The sequence below is a fragment of the Crassostrea angulata genome, chromosome 8 (assembly GCF_025612915.1).
Source record: "Crassostrea angulata isolate pt1a10 chromosome 8, ASM2561291v2, whole genome shotgun sequence".
In the NCBI taxonomy this organism is placed as follows: Eukaryota; Metazoa; Mollusca; class Bivalvia; order Ostreida; family Ostreidae; genus Magallana; species Magallana angulata.
In genome coordinates, this window is record NC_069118.1 from 32642122 (window position 1) to 32661183 (window position 19062).

General features: G+C 34.4%; 1 protein-coding gene and 2 pseudogenes across 2 annotated transcripts; 2 read left to right on the top strand and 1 right to left on the bottom strand.

Moving 5' to 3' along the window:
• Positions 1 to 76: 76 nt before the first annotated feature.
• On the top strand, positions 77 to 8325 carry LOC128158771 (coiled-coil domain-containing protein 77-like). 2 transcript variants are annotated; one of them, XM_052821728.1, is made up of 11 exons: positions 77 to 156; positions 1199 to 1285; positions 2006 to 2127; positions 2449 to 2570; positions 3364 to 3501; positions 4140 to 4308; positions 4993 to 5242; positions 5581 to 5797; positions 6121 to 6246; positions 6928 to 7080; positions 7681 to 8325. In XM_052821728.1, exons 2-11 carry the CDS (start codon positions 1281 to 1283, stop codon positions 7849 to 7851), a joined length of 1473 nt encoding a protein of 490 aa, XP_052677688.1. In that variant the 5' UTR covers positions 77 to 156; positions 1199 to 1280; the 3' UTR covers positions 7852 to 8325. The 2 variants fall into 2 exon arrangements, with proteins under 2 accessions (XP_052677688.1, XP_052677690.1); XM_052821730.1 differs by lacking the exon at positions 77 to 156 and adding an exon at positions 187 to 438.
• A 2251-nt stretch (positions 8326 to 10576) lies between these two features.
• On the bottom strand, positions 10577 to 12306 carry LOC128158774 (zinc finger MYM-type protein 3-like; annotated as a pseudogene).
• A 3934-nt stretch (positions 12307 to 16240) lies between these two features.
• Positions 16241 to 17183, top strand: LOC128160906 (G-protein coupled receptor Mth-like; annotated as a pseudogene).
• Positions 17184 to 19062: the final 1879 nt, after the last annotated feature.

Sequence of the window (19062 nt, forward strand, 5' to 3'; positions counted from 1 at the left end):
TATCATTTTGACTTTCTCTCTGATGTTTATACAATTTTTTCTGACAAACATTAAAAATATATTATTCGCTGCTGTACTGGCAGCGGAATTTTCAAAATGGCGATTGTGGAGAGTTTTTTATGACAACAAAACACCAACACAGTGTTTCGATTCAATGTAACAGCTTTAATATCTCTCAATAACTAGAAAAAAATCACGTAGTTACTTTCTTTTAATTCTTTTTAGAAAATTCATAGAATTTGCTCTGTTTTGGAAAATGAACAACTTCGTTTAAAAAAAAAACTTGTTTGGGCTTGTCATCGATTCATAGATGAATTTGTTTAGGCTAGTTATAAATGTCAAGTCGTGAAAAATTGAGAGAGAAACTTTTAACATCACCATTTCAATGAGTTTCTCATGATAATATATAGAATAGAATCTTTCTCTAGGGACTTTCTTGTAAGTACAAAAAAGTTAAAAAATGAAGTTTTAGCTTTCGAATCTTTCATATAACTAAAAGATATATGCATATTGTGAATGTAGATATTTTTATGCAAACTGTGTGCACTTATTTCATCGCAATTTGACAGTAAAAATGATAAATATTATAGATAGATGAAAGCATAGAGCATGATTGGAAACTATCACGAAGCCAGGAACAACAACTTTCTAAATGTTTTTGTAAATAAGATAGCCATTTTGGTTTGAATACTGGTGTCAGATATTTATAATTAAAGAATCAGGAGGCACAGGTCTGGTCTGTAATTTTTATATTCTAATCCCATTATATTTGGTGCTGTGTCAGACCCTGGAACTGACAGGTTAACTCCTGTCGGGGAAAAAGAGCATGACCATCTAATGGTGACTCTAATAAGAGGAGAGTGTGATGGTCAGACGGTCAGACCAGTTCAAATACTGGTGCTCAGTGGGTAGAGCACCTGACTAGAGATTCAAGTGGCCCAGATTCAAATCTAGGTCTTGTCCGTCATTATTATCTACCATCCCATTACATATTATGAAATATGTTAAAATTATGTCTATTGATTAAAATGATCCAAAATGCTCAATGTGTAAAAGTCTTTCATATATTGTATTAGAAGTTGTTTCAGATTTAAACCTATTTGCAGAGATACAACAAACACATGTGTACCTGTTATATATACTTGCTTTTTTTTATCAACTGGCTTTAAATTCATTTGTTCATTTTACTTTCTTTAAGCATGAAGCAGTATGGTGCTACAGTCATAGAGTAATTTAATTCATGTTCATGTAATGCAGAGGATTTACAAAGAACAATAATCATGAGGTAAATATTTTAATAATGTCTTAGAAGTCATCAAGGGTTCAAAATTACACATATTAAATATTAGAAATACTTAATGAGACTAATTTTCTCATAGAGCAAGTGGTTTTCTTTGCACTCGGACAAACACTTGCAAATTTTCATAGACAAATTTTTACTTGCTCGTCAAAATGTCCGGGACAGAAAAAAGTGTAAACATTAAATCTAGATGAATTATAGATGATTCACTTTGCTTGTTTAGCTGCAACAACAGAGTCTCTCTCTGATAGTACATTTTCATGGTGCTATGAGCCAAACATTACTGGTGGTGTATTAATATTTTCAACCCTTGCTGTTATTGTTAAACTTTAGTCTTAATTGCCATGATTTTTTTTTCTTTTAACAAGGACCAAATATGAATTGAAAATGAATGCATGAATTTTTCAAAGCATTAAAGTAGTCCTGCAAGAATATTTGTGCTCAATTATATTGAATATAATTAAAAAAGACTTGTAGAACTAGTTGTAAAATCAACGTGGTCTAATTTTAATTAGATTAACCTATACTATGGTGTTTGATTTGTATAATGTTTGAAAACAGATACTATAAACCATGACTGAGAACCACTGAAGTTTTCAAAAAAAGCATTTTTAAAGGTCTTTTATGCTGTGGTGTTTTTTTTATATATATTTTTTTATCAATATCCTTATTGTCAATTTAGTCGATTCTAATTTCTGTTCTCAGTGATAAAGGATCCCCAAAACACAAAAAGAATGTTTCCGTCATCAACCATAAATTGGACTCGGAAGATTCCAAGGCTGCCCGCCAAAGTGACGGAGGTCTACCTAACATCAACGAAAGACTAGGTTTGTACGAAATTGGGAGGTAGAAAAATGCATTTATTTTGTGCCCATTGAAAGACCTCTGTACAAATCTATCTATTCTTTTGTCACTTTTTTGGTGTTGATTTTTATTAAATTAGTTTGATCCAGAATTTTTATATTATATATTATATATGAATGTACAGAGGGATGTTGATCCTAAACTCTATTTTGAAAAACGATGCCAATTAAATTATAATTTCAGTATTATATACCTCAGTAAATGATTTTGAGAAAACGTTTTGGATACAGGCAGACTTGAAAAAAATACTATATTTGTAATTTCTGACCATTTTGTATTTTAAGGTCATTTACGCCCCTCCAGAGAGTTGTTGGAATATTACAGGAAAAAAATCGCAGAATATGATGAAGAACACGATCACATGGTCAGCAAACTCGAAGATTATCGTGTAACCTATGAGGAACAGGTAAACTCAACCACTCTGAATTTGCAACAATGTATGGTATTTTCTTCTTTGTCTGCTGCATAGGCATTATGCCTTGCATGAACATTTTTCCATGCAATTCACCGGAAAAGAGCCCTTGCAAAGGTTTCATTTAAACTTCATGTGGTAGTGAATTTCTTCATTACTGGTATCAATGCCTATAGGGTATGGTATTGCAAAATATACCGTACAAAAATTTTTTAAAGGAAAATTTCATGTGAAATTCATTTGAATGTTAACATCATGTGTGAAAGACACATTGAGGAATGTACTGTACGTTATGAATTTATTGCAAGTTGTTGATAGAGGTAAAGGTGTAAGCAGTAAGAATACATTATGATACTTGAAGCTTTTGCATGAGTTTGTTAATGGCTGTCTTTTTTCATTTTTTTGTTATGGGCCATCTGACAAGTTTTACAACATCTTTAAAATGTTGAGACTAACTTTGCCCACTTATCCTATACTTACATGGATTTTCTAATGATAAGAGAAAAAACCGTATTAATTTATTTTGACTATATTAATGAGTTATTAATCATGGATGTTGCATGTATGCCACGTATTGCTCAATGACTATTACCTGCCTAGAACTGAGTCGCTTTTAATTTAAAAAACAGCAGTATTGGTGGTGATTTTGAAATTACATTTTATCAACAAAAGTATGCCAGATATTCATGATAGAAGTTAGAACTCTCTGAATTTCTCTCAACAATGATTTTTAAAATTTCTCTATTGATGCATGTAATTAATTCAAGATCCCATGTTTTCTTAATAGCACAAATTACAATGGGAGCTGAGACAGAGAGAAGAAGAAATCGTGGAGCTTCAGAAAGCACTTAGCGACATGCAGGTCTATCTGTTTCAAGAGCGGGAACACGTCTTACGCCTTTACTCTGAAAATGACAGACTCAAGGTAGAGAACTCCTCACTACAAGTTATTTCCTTCACTTTAATTATTAATTTTTGTGAGGGAGTTATTCTACCATTGAATCTCTTAGTTGATCAATGCTGTAAAAAGAAATTAGCTCTTTTTTTTAAATTGAACACACTTCCAAAATCTATTACATAGTTTTCCTCTTTGGTTTTATGAATTACAAATGAGAGATGCAGCATGATAAATCAACAGTTACTTTGATCAAATTTTTTAAAAGAGTGTTGCATGGTGATAATTTCTGCAATATTATTCAATTTAATACGTCATGAAAATTCAGTAGTTATTTTTATAAAATTTACGTTACTAAAATTGATTTTGATAATATTTCTAGCCAAATCATTTTGTGTATGATTATTTTGTTTGACAAAATACCAAAAAAAAAAAGGAAAATGATAATTTTTCCATTTCAAGTATTCTGTATAATTATTATGATATTCAAATATTAGAAAAATTTAGGATTTTTTTTATCCAAAGTATTGTGTTTATGATTATTTTAATGAAATTCTCTCTCTCCCCCCCCCCCCCCCCCCCCCCCCCCCCCCCCATTGGCAATGAATTTTTCAACCAGTATCGGTAGTATTTTGTGTATGACTCAAGAAATCTTGTTTCGTTACCAGATTCGAGAGCTAGAGGATAAGAAGAAGATCCAGCAGCTGTTGAGTCTGTCCAGCACCCCTGACAGCGAGACCACATACTTCATGAAGGAACCTCCAGCGAAGGCCATCGTAGAGCAGAAGACCAAGAACAAACGACCCCAGAGTGCTGCTGACAGCAGACAAAACCGAGGTGAAGTTTTCACAGTCTCCATTCTTTTTCCTTTCTTTGTCATTACTTGTTTCTGTCTCATGCTTTTCCCCCTTTTCTTTCTCACCTTTATGTCATATGTAAACTTAGCTGTTTTTTTCGGAGTGTTATTGTGTGGGGGGGGGGGGGGTTTGTAGGAGCGAGGGAAGGGGAGCTTTAGGGTGAATTTCAAATGAGATTAAATTGAATTCTGGAATTGTTGCAGTTTTTGACATTAAGTTTTCTTTTATAATTTTTTTTTCTTTTATTCCATCAGTTTAAAGTTAAACAAAATAATGAAAAGAAATACTGTAAACATATTATATTTGGCGTGTTCGATATTTGGCGGAATTTAGTTTGTGAACAAGTTGGCGTGGATTTGAATTAGCGTATTCCTGAATGTGACTATTCTTATACATATGTGCATGGCATTTAGCGATGTACTTGATTTAGTGGACACCGCATTCCGCCAAAAGCGCTAAATAGAATAGACAGCCAAGTGTACACCGTTTAAGTTTCACTTACATATATGCCGGTAGTTCATACATGTACATTTTACAAGTACAAGTATATACAAGATTCAATTACATTACGGGTAATAAGAAAAAGTTTAAGAACCTTGAAATTCGAAATATCAAGAAATGATTTTCTTGTTAAAAATGTTTCGGGGAAAAATTATTTTTACAGGAATAAAAAAGAAACCAGTGCCGTTATCAGATCGGCGAGGTTCCATAGAGGCCATCCCAGAGCATAAATACAAACATGACAATGAGTCCCTGGCTCTTCAAGTGGAGGCCCTGCAGTCACAGCTCCAGGAACAGACCAAATTGGCCAAGGAACAAGTGGAGGCCCTGATAGAGGACAGGAAAGTGAAGGAAGAGGAAATGCAGACTAGGATGGAGAGAGACGAAGCCAAAATCGCAACACTTACAGAAAAGTAAGTGGAAGAGTTTATTGCATGCTGGGAAGGCCTGAAGTCTGTTTTAGTTTTGTTTTGGGGTGGAAAGGGGAGGGGAGGTTGGAGGGGCCATGCATGATTTGAAGTCTTAGAATTTGAAACGATTGATAGTTGAGGGAGAGATTTGGATGGTGGAGGGGTGGTGTTCTGAAAGTCTGATATAATGGCTTGAAGAGGGGTAGCGGATATAAGCCAAGAGAAAGAACATGTAAATTTATGTTTTCTTTTCAATTAAATGCCATAATACATATAAAACCTTTCATAAGTGAAACATAGTATCATTTGTAGCAATTGATTTTATTTCAAAATTTGAACAGATTACACAAAACTCAGGATCTTTTATACGAGAGCACGAAGGACTTCCTAGAACTGCGTTATCAGGGTCGATCCAATGAGCGTCAGTGGATGGGAGAGAAGGACAAGCTTCTACGAGACCTAGACCATGTCAAACTGCAGCTGCACCCTAACAGAGACCCAGTGTTAAACATGTCTGACGGGGCCCTAGACAGGGCGGGCTGTGTGGAGGAGATGAAGGTAAGACATTCAAATACGGCAATAAAACCAACTTTTATAATTTGCGACTGCTATGTCTAGATATTGTTTAAATGATAAAATATTTTAATTGCTTTACACTTGGCTGTCTATTTTGTTTGTCATTTAATTCAGAAATGCACAAAATCAAATCTACACTAACTTATTGAAAATCCAACATCAAAGTAATTGTTTTCGCCTGTAAATTAACAGTTACTTATCAGTCTCTGGTTTGTGAGTACTCATTTATAGGGGACATAAATCATTTGATAGGTGTTGAGGTTGATAGATAAATGTTTATTTGTTTTTTGCCTGTTTACTAACAGTCTTTGGAGTACCAGCTGACACAGTCGCAGAGGTTGGCCGAGATGTACAGAGAACAGGTCATCCAGCTAGAGGACGAGTTGTCACGGATACGAGAGGAAGGGGACGTCACCAGGGAAATTTTCAAAGTATGCCATGTACATCTATGCTGTTGAATCGAATGATTTTTCTTGGATGGGTACCCTTACCTACAAATTAACATATTAAAACAACTATGAAATTAGTCGATAATTATGATTCATAAGGATGAATCCGCAAAATTACTCCCCCTCGCACCCATAAAAATTGGCCCAAGCAATTAATTATGATTGATTAACTTGTACCTTGGTTTTGCGTATGCTTTAAGATTGTGTGATTTCCAATAGCATTTATACATTTGATTGATTTTATATTCGACCATAGATACTCATAATGGAAGAAATACTGAAATAAATAAAATCTAGTTAAAACAGTGAATTTGACTGATTGGATCTCATAATAGGACCTATGTTAAAATTAAAGCATTTAATTTGGTTACATTAGGGTTTTTTTACATTTTGTTGTAAATTATGCCACACTGTTTCATTTTCTATGCAAAATGATACTAAGTTATAACATAGAGAATTTGATATCTACATACTTTTCACATTCTTAACATAGAGAATTTGATATGTACATATTTTTCACACAAACAAAATAGCCTATAATCAAAGTCATCTCTTTGAATGAAAATAAAGATAAATGTACTAGTAATTTTCATTGCAAATAACTACAAGTATGTCCACACTTGACTGATTTGTTTTCTACATGTATGTGCGTTTGTTTATTAGGGTCGAAGTGACAAAATGACCAAACGTCTTCAGCTCATGAACCAGAGGTATCAAGATCTGGAAAGGAGGCGAAATCTTGAGGTGGAAGGATTCAAAAACGACATCAAAAATCTCCGCTCGAGGTTAAAGGATGTAGAGAGGCAGCTGTACAAGGTAAGAGTCTTTATAATAACTAAAGGACAGACATTTAAATGAGTTTTATCTCATAAGGAAATAAATATGCTAAAGCGGTTTTTTTTTTTATATCTATGTGTAAATCAATGAACTGCTTTTGCTTATGTGTACAATATGTTTTTATTATATAATGAAAGCATACAAAAGAATGCTTACAGAAGGCAATTACTGTAAACGTACTACATTTAGCTGTGTATTCTATTAAGCGCTTTTGGCGGAATGCGGCTTCTGCTATATCAAGTGCATCGGTAAAGGCCATGCATAACTTGTTCAAGAACTAATTTCGGCCAAATATAATGCGTTTACAGTTTATGAAATAGTATTACATGTATTTACAAATTGTTTTTGTTGTCAAATAAATTTATTTATAAAAATACAAGATTCATTACACTGTAGTGTTCAGTATCATATGTAAGTGAACATACACTACCTGTAATTTGTTGCATCAAAATTCGTATCCACTAAAAGTTTGATTTCAAAGCTTCCTGGAAAATTCTTTTTAATGTTTCAATTTGCTTCTGATGTAAGTGATCTTTCTGAAACAGACAAATCAGTCACATCCTTTTTTTTTTCTTGCAGGTGACTATGGGATTTGCAGAAGACATGGATATGAAACGACCAGAAGACCTAGATTTGCAGATACTGAAGAATGTGCGAGCAACAGCTGGGCGATCTAAGAAAATGATGGGTGAACTGAAAAATCTCAAATCCAAAATGTACGGAATCGAGAACGACCTGAAACATTTATGATCCACTTTCTGTGATATTGGGCTGTGAGGACCATTCATATCCCAAAAGATTGTAGATATCAAATTCTTCAACTTGGGAATGATTTGAAAGGAGGTGAGATAGGATCATCATTTTTTACGAAAGGCCAGAATGTTTTTCTTTTTATTTAACATCCAATGCTCCTGGAAGTTTTGGACCACGGTGGTAAAACTGACTTTACCAATAGTAATCTGTTGAGAACAAAAGGACTTAAGTTTATACATTTAAGTGTAAATGTGTATAAATAGACTGGTTTAATTAATTAGGTTAATTGAGGACAATACTAGATCCTGCCTGGTGTGCTAGTTTTTAAGGAATCTGTAGACAATATGTAGGAGAAGTATGTTATTTAACACCCATCAAGGAGTCTCAATTTCGATGTGATATGATTTATACTTTGTATTCATTATTTATATGTTGTAGAATATATTTGAAATAAATAAAAAAGAAAGTTTGTCTTCTTTTGAATTCATGTGAGGAAATCGTAACTGGGCCAAGATTAGAACTTGCTTGAAAGTTTGAAGTGATACTATTACTGTCTTACTAGATTTAAAGTGGAGATTAATCTTAAACCAGATTAAACCAAATATAATATTGCGTTTGATATATCAATCGTCATCTTTGAATATACTTGCTAAATTAAAGGTATTTCCGCTGAAGGAGAAGGGGGTGTAAGAGAATAATGACCATGACCCAAGCGGTCATAATTTTTTTTAATACATCTTATATTCTGGTGGATGAAAATTTGCTTATCAGAACTTGGCTCTCCGTTTGAATAGAATTAAAGAAGTGTAGAGAACAATGTATTTCTTATTTCCTCATTATATTCATATAGCCGGATTTATTCAAGTTCCCTGCAGATCCCCTGACTGTGGGGCCATGATTTTCCCAATTTTTGACAGAGGCTAATTCAAACACTCGTCCTTTTCAATGCACTTCTTATCAACTCAATAGCCTGAATGTTAAGGTGATATGATACTCTGATATATCAACGTGGATAAAAGTCATATTCAAAGTATTTTCAACGTTTTGTTAAACTTTAAAAAAAATTAGGTTATATTATATTTCAGATGTCTCCTGCGCAGATTAAGAAGGGGGAGGGGTAGGGGGTCCGGCCCCCCCCCCCCCCCCAATGAAAATTCAAACTTCTTTAAATTTACATAGTTAAGTAACCGAAAATAAGCATTGGACCCCAACCTTTGCGAAAAATATTATCCCTTGGACCCCCGATGAAAATTTCTGGATCCGCACATGCGTCTGTAGAAACTGCATATTTGGAGCAAATAGTCGAAAACGGAGTTAACAACAATCTAATTAAAATTAGACGTTCTGAATCCGCTACCGCTTCTCAAGAAGCTTGAGAAGCGGTAGCAGATTCAGAACGTCTAAATTTCATCAGATTGAGTTAACAATTACATATAAATGTTAGTTACAAACATATAGTTTGAAAAAAAAATGAGTTTCAATTGCACACGCGGCCATTAATGTACATGTAATAGTATACTGATCCCAAATAAACTATGATTTCAATCTATTGGAACGCAATTTATGAAGAAGGTAACGACACTGATGAATAAACGGGGTACCGGGGGTTCTGAAAGATGTATAATTCAAGCTATGTTTTCCTATTGGCTGCTTTATAGAAAACGATGACCAACACTGTAGTTTATCTTCAATCCTCATTAGAATCTAGAGTTCTTTTTCTCTTTGATTTGGAATAAATCATCATAAAATCAATACTTTTTAGCTATTATCTAAATTTTGACCAAATTCTCATTTATAGAATTTAATGAGCTGAAAGAAAGTCAACATTACATTTCATTGCTACTTGATATTTAAGAAAATTGCATGTTATGCGTTCTCTCGGACTTTAAATTACAACACTCATCTAGCAATTGATTGCAAAAAAAAAAAGCCCACACGTGCATAAATGATTTAACTAAGTAACCATGAAAACGTGCCTTAAATGCAGGAAATTTCGATTTTGAAGAATTTTTCACGGAAGCTGTTCATCAAAGTACACACAGTGCATACTAACTCCAACAGAAAAGGAGGTGTTAAATTTTTGATCTACGCTGTTTTTGTGCGCTTTTATTTCACGCAAAAACGGGAGGGATCGATGAAAAGAAAATGAAATGATGTAATTGGTAACGTATCCGTGACGTCAGAGCGGGATTAAGGGAGCGTTTCAAATGGAATCTTCTTGCAGTACAATCGCTACAGGTAATTCAGGTGGCATGTAAGTACTAGGCAGCCAGAATGTTGACTTTATAAATCTCAATAAAAAAAATCTATCAAAATTCTATGATAATAAAAAAGTCGGTCTGGATAAAACAATAACTCAATTGAGTTGTCATTCACTTAGCCTTAAAAACTGAAATTTATAAGAGAAAATTCAGTAGAGCCAACAACTGTATTCTTTAAAATGATAGAAATCGGTCAAGCTCAAATGCAAAAAGAAACTGCCATCTTTAATTATAACCTAAACTATTGGTCTCACGTTTCATGTTACTTGTATATTTAAATACATATACTAATGCAAAATAGATGACCTTACAATCACACGAAATTATCAGTAGTGTTTGCAGACATGCCGCAATCTTTTTTCTTCAACCACTAGCTGTAATCGTGTAAATTTTATTGAAGATAAACAAAGTTGTCCAATGGTGCGGTGTTTTTTCCTTGATGTTTCTCGACTGATATATCGCATACAATTTTGTTATTTGAATATCACATATGTGATATTTTTGCATACTAATTAGATACGCCCCCTCATGGCGATTGGCTAAAGAAAACACACAATACTGGCAACAAACTTTATTCAACAAATTGTAAACATGAAAAAAAAAATTAAAATTTAAAATTGAAATGTTCTGTTTCTTTAACAGTTTGAAACAAAAACTGAACAGTTCTTTAAAATGTTACGTGATCAATATACACATTAGGCCTACTTGTTTCCTGCATCAAAAATATGGACATTACAGTTTGTAATGTTGATCATTGGGGTGCGCATTGGATCAACCATTAACTTTGGAAGTTTGCTATTATTGGCTTCGAATTCTGCCGCGCATTCGTTTTCTTCCGAGCCCAATTTCGGTGGATTTAGCGCCATGCTTACTGCACTAAGTTGTTCCTGGCTTGGTCGTTTGTAGTTCCGAACTGCCGTGCTTCTGTGTCCTGTTCTGGACATTACAAGCTGTTCCTCTATTCCTGACAAACAAAAATTTATGAATACAAAAGAAAATTAAAAAAGTACGCCAGAGAGAGAGAGAGAGAGAGAGAGAGAGAGAGAGAGATAAATATTACCTGATTGAAATAGATTTGTAGCACATGTTCGTTTGCCCGAATGGTTGGAGAAATTCCCATGGAAGCCAGCCCCACTACACATATCCTTGATGATTTTCCCGAGTTTGTTTACTCCCATGACCTGCTTGGAATACTTCAGTCCCTCACCTGCTAATGGACGACGGTACATGCTTCCCGGTCCAACCATGTCAATGTAAGTTTGGTACACATGAAATAAATTCAGAGGTCCGTCGGGTCCACAGTCGTGTTTTACTTCCTTGGCAGTTAGGTTTCGCTGATTTAATCCCCCCGCAAAGTTCTTGGAAGTACGACCGTAAAATGTAATAAACATTTTGTCACTAATCTTGTCGAGCTTGAACTGCTCCGTCACTAATGAACGATGTTCATCAAGACCTCTGAGCCCAAATAATTTACAGTTGTAGAAGAATATTGTGTTGGTAAGTGCAACTGAAGTTTTCATACCCAGATGTCCGCCTTCCCATAACGCGTTCTCCATTTCGGGGGAAATTGGATCCGCCTGTCGAATTGTCACACCTATTCCCTCCGTGGCGAGTTGTTTCATTCGGGCATCTAATGTTTTGCGGAAATTCCGAAAACGCATATCTTTACCGTCAAGAAAATTTAAGTCGATTTCATTATCTCGCATAAATCTTAAAATAGCAGCACACAACTGGTACAAGGTTTAAGGTGGATATGGACTACCATCAGCCCTGCGGCACTCGACCACAAAGCAGGACAAAATATGGTCTAAATCTTGTGAGCTGCACGATAGTAAATCAGGAAGTTGCATTTCTAAACCTGAATTAGCGTTTCTCGATTTTCGCCAGTCGTCAAAAACTTTAACTCCCCAAGATGTATTGCGTCGTGTATTGGTACTTTCCTGACTTTTGTGAAGCTCCTTTATTTCTGTAGAATTCACTGGTTTGCCGAAATGTTCCGGAGGGTCGGTTCTGACGTCATATTGTTCAGTTTTAATGTTATCCTGTTTTTCTAACTCCTTTAAAAATTCATCAACGTCGAAAGTAAAGTTTCCAAATTCAACATCTTTTTCGTCCAATTCATCAAAGTTTTCAAAAGATTCAAGCGCTTGGCTTATAAAATCAAGTCATCGGAGTCGCCGAGTACGTCCATCTTCCTCCACCGAATTTCTGAAAATATCACCGGATGGGGGGAAAGTGTGCCAAAACCATTGGACAAATCAGTTACATGATTGACAGCTCGAGCATGTACGGAATATATCGCCTCACCTTTTGACACTCGGGGGCTCCGCCCCCTCGTGCCAAAAAGTGAGGCGATATATTCCGTACATGCTCTCGTGTCATCATGTAACTATAACAAGATCAAATGATTCCTGATTTTTATATTGGCCTTTTTTTCTTCAAAATTTGTAAAGAATTAATTATTATTACAATAAAACCATTAATTACAGTAATCATCTCAAAGCATACAGAATCCACTTCAGTGACAAAAATAAAATGATTAGTTTGTATATAACTATATATAGCTTCGCGTCGGGCAATATTTCGTCCCTCGGGGGCTAATATAATCAATGTTGCCCTCAACCCCAGTCAATATTTGTATAATATGGTTTGGCAACTGCTATTGCAAGATATACAGCAAAGAGGGGAGCAAAATGTATTTTTAAAATCCTCATATTATCCATGGTATCTAAAAAATAGATAAATTGAATTGAAAACCAACGAAAATCAGTGAATGCTTTATCATATCGCAATCTTTTGTATAAAAACGCGCGAACATAAAAGCTGGTGTCAATTAACTATATATAGCTTCGCGTCGGGCAATATTTCGTCCCTCGGGGGCTAATATAATCAATGTTGCCCTCAACCCCAGTCAATATTTGTATAATATGGTTTGGCAACTGCTATTGCAAGATATACAGCAAAGAGGGGAGCAAAATGTATTTTTAAAATCCTCATATTATCCATGGTATCTAAAAAATAGATAAATTGAATTGAAAACCAACGAAAATCAGTGAATGCTTTATCATATCGCAATCTTTTGTATAAAAACGCGCGAACATAAAAGCTGGTGTCAATTTGCATAATTAAATTCTGACAAAACCATTGCTTTTCGGTTTTATAGACACGAGACCTTGGACTAATATTGTTCCTTTTTTGTCGTCGTTTCCTGCACGAACTTTTCTCCATCAACAGCCACAAGCTCTGAAAAAACCGACAAATCCCAACCACCACGATAAAACGGATTTTACTTTCAACTTCACCAATATAGTTTTTCAAAGTATCCTATTTTGTGGACCTAAGATCATCTGCAACAAGTCTCTATTGGCCGCGTTCAACATATCACCCCTACCTTACAGTGGTACAAACAGATGCGGTAGTTGTTCATGCAAAAGAGGCGTGTGCTTTCTATCGCTCGCCTTCCATTTGCTGTCCCAATAAATATTTCCGAAACTCATGGACTTCGAGAGTGACGGGATTTGAAGGTTGTGTCCGAAGAAAAATACAATTCCGAAGTTTTATTGCAACCTGTCCCATCGGATCAGATAGATATCTCTAAAAAGAGTGCTCGAATAGGCGATCCATGGTTCAGTTGTTACTGGGGGACCTCCGATCATTATTTCAAATTTCGGTGTTGCATACTTGAATGAAGATTATGCTAAATGCAACAAAGTAAGTGAATTTTCAAAATTGAAAATAGAATTCAGATGTACCAGGGAAACTGATTTCAATTATTTATCAACTTATCAAGAAATAATAGATTTGGCGACCTATGAATCATGTAGTGTTATATACAAACCTTCAAGTACATTTAGTTGTGTTATCAAATGTGACCAATATATTTCAGCATGTAATGTATCAGGATCATGGTTAAAATACGACAAACAGGCAGACAGAGCTTGTCAGGGCTCTTATTACTCTCATATTGGCGTCTTTTAAAACATTTTTGGTGCGATATGTAATCCAGCAGTGTTTTAATAGAGTTCACTGATGGTAGACTGTATAAATGCAAGCAGTGACTATATTACAACGCATGTTTGATTTTCCCTTCGTTAGAAGTTTCTCGTCCGTATAAAAACTACTTTTGCTTTGTATTTAACTTTGATGCCAACAACTCTCTATTTTACAAGGATGTGAATTTCCAGTCGGCATCAGAGATGTATTCAATGGACGCTGAAAGCAAACGTCATTCATTCAAGATTACAATTTCTTTTTGCTTTTCAGGATGACAAGGAAAACAACATTGAAAATGAATTCATTATAAAGTCTAATTCAGCAGACACCATCGTTTCGTAAGCCACAAAAGACAAAGTAATTGTTCAGAAAAGTCAAACTACATGCAAAACGGTCTCCGAGAAAACTGTCACTTCACCTGTAACAGGCATATACCCAATGTCGTCTAGAACTTCTCTTACTTTTTTATCGAACGCCCCTATATCAACATCAGCGACTTGATGTTAAGCAGCTTTGCGCTTTCACTACACGGTGCTTGTGCAGGACAGATTCCAAGTTATATCAAACATTTGGAACTTTCATGCTCTTTGTCCATCGGGTGTGAGTCAGATTGCTGTGGTGATTTTGCGTTACAACAACCTTGGACTTGTCTCGATAGCCATTACCATAGAGACAGCAATGAAAAAGATCTGAAAGCAATTGGTAGATGCCTTGAGAACCTGATTTTAGAACCGTTGTGCAGTGGAAACCCCGTTTCGTCTTTCTTTCCCCTTACTTTTCCCTTACTTTCCTTAAATGAAAACTTCGAATCCTATGTGAACATATTCTGTTATTTAATTGTGCAACCAGAAGATAAGAAAATACGACAACAGTAACATAACATACAATATTAAACTGAACGTTAAAGTATGACCATAAGTGATTGTTTACAAGTCATTTTTTCATTAATGAAACTTTACATCTCTTCAAAGTTTAATAGCTTTTACCAATATAAGTTCGTGTCTACTAACTTTTTTTTCACCTTCTACAGTATCTAAATGCAAAGACAAAGTGTCGGGTAACCCCAATAAAACCAATCGAAAAGTGCAACATCTCCAGAACATGGTTTACAATTAACGTTGATGTTCTATATGCAGAGATATTCAGATTCCCCATGGTCAACATTAATGAACTTGTTTATAAAAACAAATTCTGCAAAATCTGCAATCCTTTTGATTCTGCACCTCAGGGCGACGGTTGTAGTGATTTTTGGGGTCAAGTGTAACATTGCACTCTTTAACATTTTAACATTTTTGTCATGATCAAAATCATTTCAGAGTTTTGATATAAAAGTTAGTTGTTAGTTTAACTTGACAGTTTGAATTAAATAAAATAGTCCACGAAGGAGATCATTTCCATGTGCAATCCCAAATGCGATTCTTGAAACTTGACAAAATATTTGTACCTTTGTTTTTGAATATCCCTCTGTTTTTGTATCAATGTATTATTTCTCTTTTTCAGCAAACTTGCAGAGACTTAACGTGTTATCCAGGAAAACATCTAGTGAATGACACTTGCATCTTCTTGCTTCCATTCTCTTTGAAATTGCTTTACACAGTCTTAAAATAGAGTTTCTCCACACCTGCTTATTTTTATATGTCAGTGGGTGGTGTACTAGATATAGCTTCATTTCTTATACGTTCAAAAATACATTGAATGCAGAAGTTTACATTGAAGATTTGATATTCATGGGTACAGAGGAATGTGGGAAATACAGACTTCAAGAGGTGTATTTGTATTTGACCATATTCATCAAAAGTAATGTTGTAAGAAAAGACATGGAGGAGAGGCTTCTTGGCTTCACTGAATCATCATCTGGTTTAGCCAAAGCGTTTGAACGTTTAACGGGTTAACCATCATCTGAAGAGGTTGTGAACGTCTCGAAAAGTCTACAATCCATGTTCTTGCCGTCATTGCTATCCAAGCTCGACAAATAACGAACTGTTCCATTGTTGTAAAAACGACCCACGTAGAACAACAAATATTAAAAATGTTCGACTGAGCCCGTTGTTAAACTGCAAACAAGTTACACTACAAAGCATTGAATTTGGGGTTGATTGGAAAATATTCGAACGGATTTCCACTTCCCGGATATGAACATTTCTGCTAATCCATATGAATCTATAAAGGATGGGAAAAATTCGAATATGTATTGAAGGTTTTTTGCCCGTCATAAGGAAGTTTAACAAAGAGAATCTCGATGGAAACAGATAAATCTTTACTATGACTTCTTACAATCGCGTGCATTGGCATATCGTTAGTGTCCAAGGCAATGACGTATGTTACATATTCCATTTTTCCACATTTAAGATTAATTCCGGGGTCTAATTACATGTGTTTGGTGGCGTGTCTATTCATGGCACAGTTGTTAATAACCGTGAGACCTGTATTCAATTCGACAGGGCTCCAAATTGTTTCTGCTTCATCTCATTTCTCTTGGCTTGCAACTTTTTTCCGGCTTCAAGTATGTTCCTTTCACATTTACTGCGTATTCAGTGCTAAATCCCGATCGACATATCACGGGAATAAAAGAAAAAAAATAATAACACAATATGCTCTGTATATATTTGGTGGGGCAGCATTGATTGTTGGAATTAATATCATTAGTACATTAGTAGTTTTTGAGTTCAAACTCTCGGGATATTATAAAAAGTCAACACTACTTACGTACAAATTCATTAATATTTATGTGTGTGACAAACATTCTGTTTTATTTTCTAACTGCTTACAAATTTGTTTCTGCACCAAGCGTTGAAAAGGAAGCCGGAAATACTAGTAGACTCCATTTTACTGTTTACGTCAAATTGTTTTCTTTGACAGGGTTGTCGTGGGTGTTACAAATTGTTGATATATTTGTGGAATTATCGTTCTTTACATGCATAATACGCTCTTAATGGCTTGCAAGGGTTGTTCATATTTTTTAGTTATGTTTGTAATAAGAGAACATGGAAAATGTATGCTGATGTATGCCACAAGAAAAATAGCCAGAACACATCGTCAAATATTAGTACTAACACTGAAAACACAGCAATATAGATATTTTAAAAAATAGATTTCAGTTCTGATTAATTCTGTTCACTTCGTCTACAAATACCTATTTATCTAAATATACCATTTTTACAATATCTTTTAAAACTCATCATAAATTATATAGGTACAATATAATTATTTCAATAAAACCACAATTGTGGAATACAAGTTGTTATCAATTAAAGCGTTGGATATCGAATAATTTTTTTCAATCATTTTTGTATGTATCATGTTTAGAATACTTACTTTAAATGACAATTTTTCCATTTTTTCTAAACATTTGATGATTCACTAAAAAAAAAACCCCACCCAATATGAATATCTAATCATGACATGTTGTTTTTGATACATACAAGCTGAAAAAAGTTTCTAGGGGTTTAATCAACATTAGAATGAAAGAATAGAAATCGAACACGACTGATGACACTGATTGACAAGTTTAGCGTCGTATAAGAAACTGTGTTCTCACTTATAGAAATACGTCGAGCTTTAGGGATGCTAAAAGCAGATTCAACCGATCTTTTTAATTCGACAGAATTATTTGGGAATGCTCCATGTTTAATATCAAAACTAATTCTGAAGTACACACTTAGCCACATTAAAACTGACTATAGATCAGGACATCCAAAGGCAGCTTTATCCGCAAAGTAACATTAAGTGTATCGCAAAATGTATCAGAAGAACCTTACAGACTAAACGGTGAAATGCTTTAAAAAGTTTCTCATTAAAATGAATATGCCTTTACAGGCAAGTTACATTCGTTCTGTCGTCAAGAAATGAAGCATCGTGAATGGTCTCCAAAGTTGCAGAGGACATTTGTCTGCTTTAATACCATTTTATCTGTTATTCCATCAGGACAATACATGTGTCGTGTCATCATGAAGAAAGAAAGTTTTGTACAAAATCGTGATATAGCTTTTTTACCATCGATAATAGTTCTGTCTGTGATGGTTCAAATCAATGCAATTTGTAACAATTAAAAGTAAAAAATTCAACGCTATCAAGAGAGGAAATTAAAAATGAAAACCAACCAAACAAAAACCCAGTTTCGGCACATTCTTCACAAAGAAAATAACTATACCCTTCCTAGGTACCCTAGGACATTGAAAGAAGAAGTGTTATGTAGGCATGTGTAAACGTGTACACATTTACTTGAGGTTTTAAGGAGAGACTCGGAAGTCAAAAAAATTACCAATCATATCCACCTGCATTTTTCTTTAGGTATTATCATTTAAGACACATCTCATCATTATATCGCTTACATTGGATGTTTATCTTATCTTAAATCTATATATAACATTATGAATTGTTTAAATGTAATAAACTGATTTCGATAAATGTTTCATATACAATGTACATTTTCGTTTTGATCCTCTGTTTATGAATATTGTGCTATTCTAAGTTTAATTTATCTATAAAAAGAAAAGAAAGCACTGTAAACTTTTCACTTTGGTAGTTATCTCCTGTAAACGTATGAAGAAGCGATTTCTAGAGCTATTTTCCTGGTGTATTGAATCTACACTCAGTATAAATACAGATACAAAATAATTAATACCAGATTCACAAAAGTAATATATATTTGAGGTGATAGGATTCTTAGTTTGCAATATAATATTAAAGTTTGAGTTCTCGGTCAGGTATTTGGTGTATTAGTTCATGAATTGAAACTCTCAATTAATGAAAGTGTTCGAACTCTTTGTCGTTGTGTAAAAGAATTGATTTGAATACATTGTATTATTTTCTTGCATCTGGATTGGAAAAAAAAATTGATTTTTAGTAAATATATACTGAAACATATTTGAAGATTTTTTGAACCCTTCAACCAAAATCTTATTGTTTTTCTTTTGGAATTTTTAGTATTAAATATTGGATAATAAAAATCTCA

Excerpts from the sequence above, each read along its gene's own strand:
- LOC128158771 (XM_052821728.1), top strand. Across the intron at positions 2,128-2,448 it reads TAACATCAACGAAAGACTAG|GTCATTTACGCCCCTCCAGA; the intron begins GTTTGTACGAAA and ends TTGTATTTTAAG. Across the intron at positions 5,798-6,120 it reads GCTGTGTGGAGGAGATGAAG|TCTTTGGAGTACCAGCTGAC; the intron begins GTAAGACATTCA and ends GTTTACTAACAG.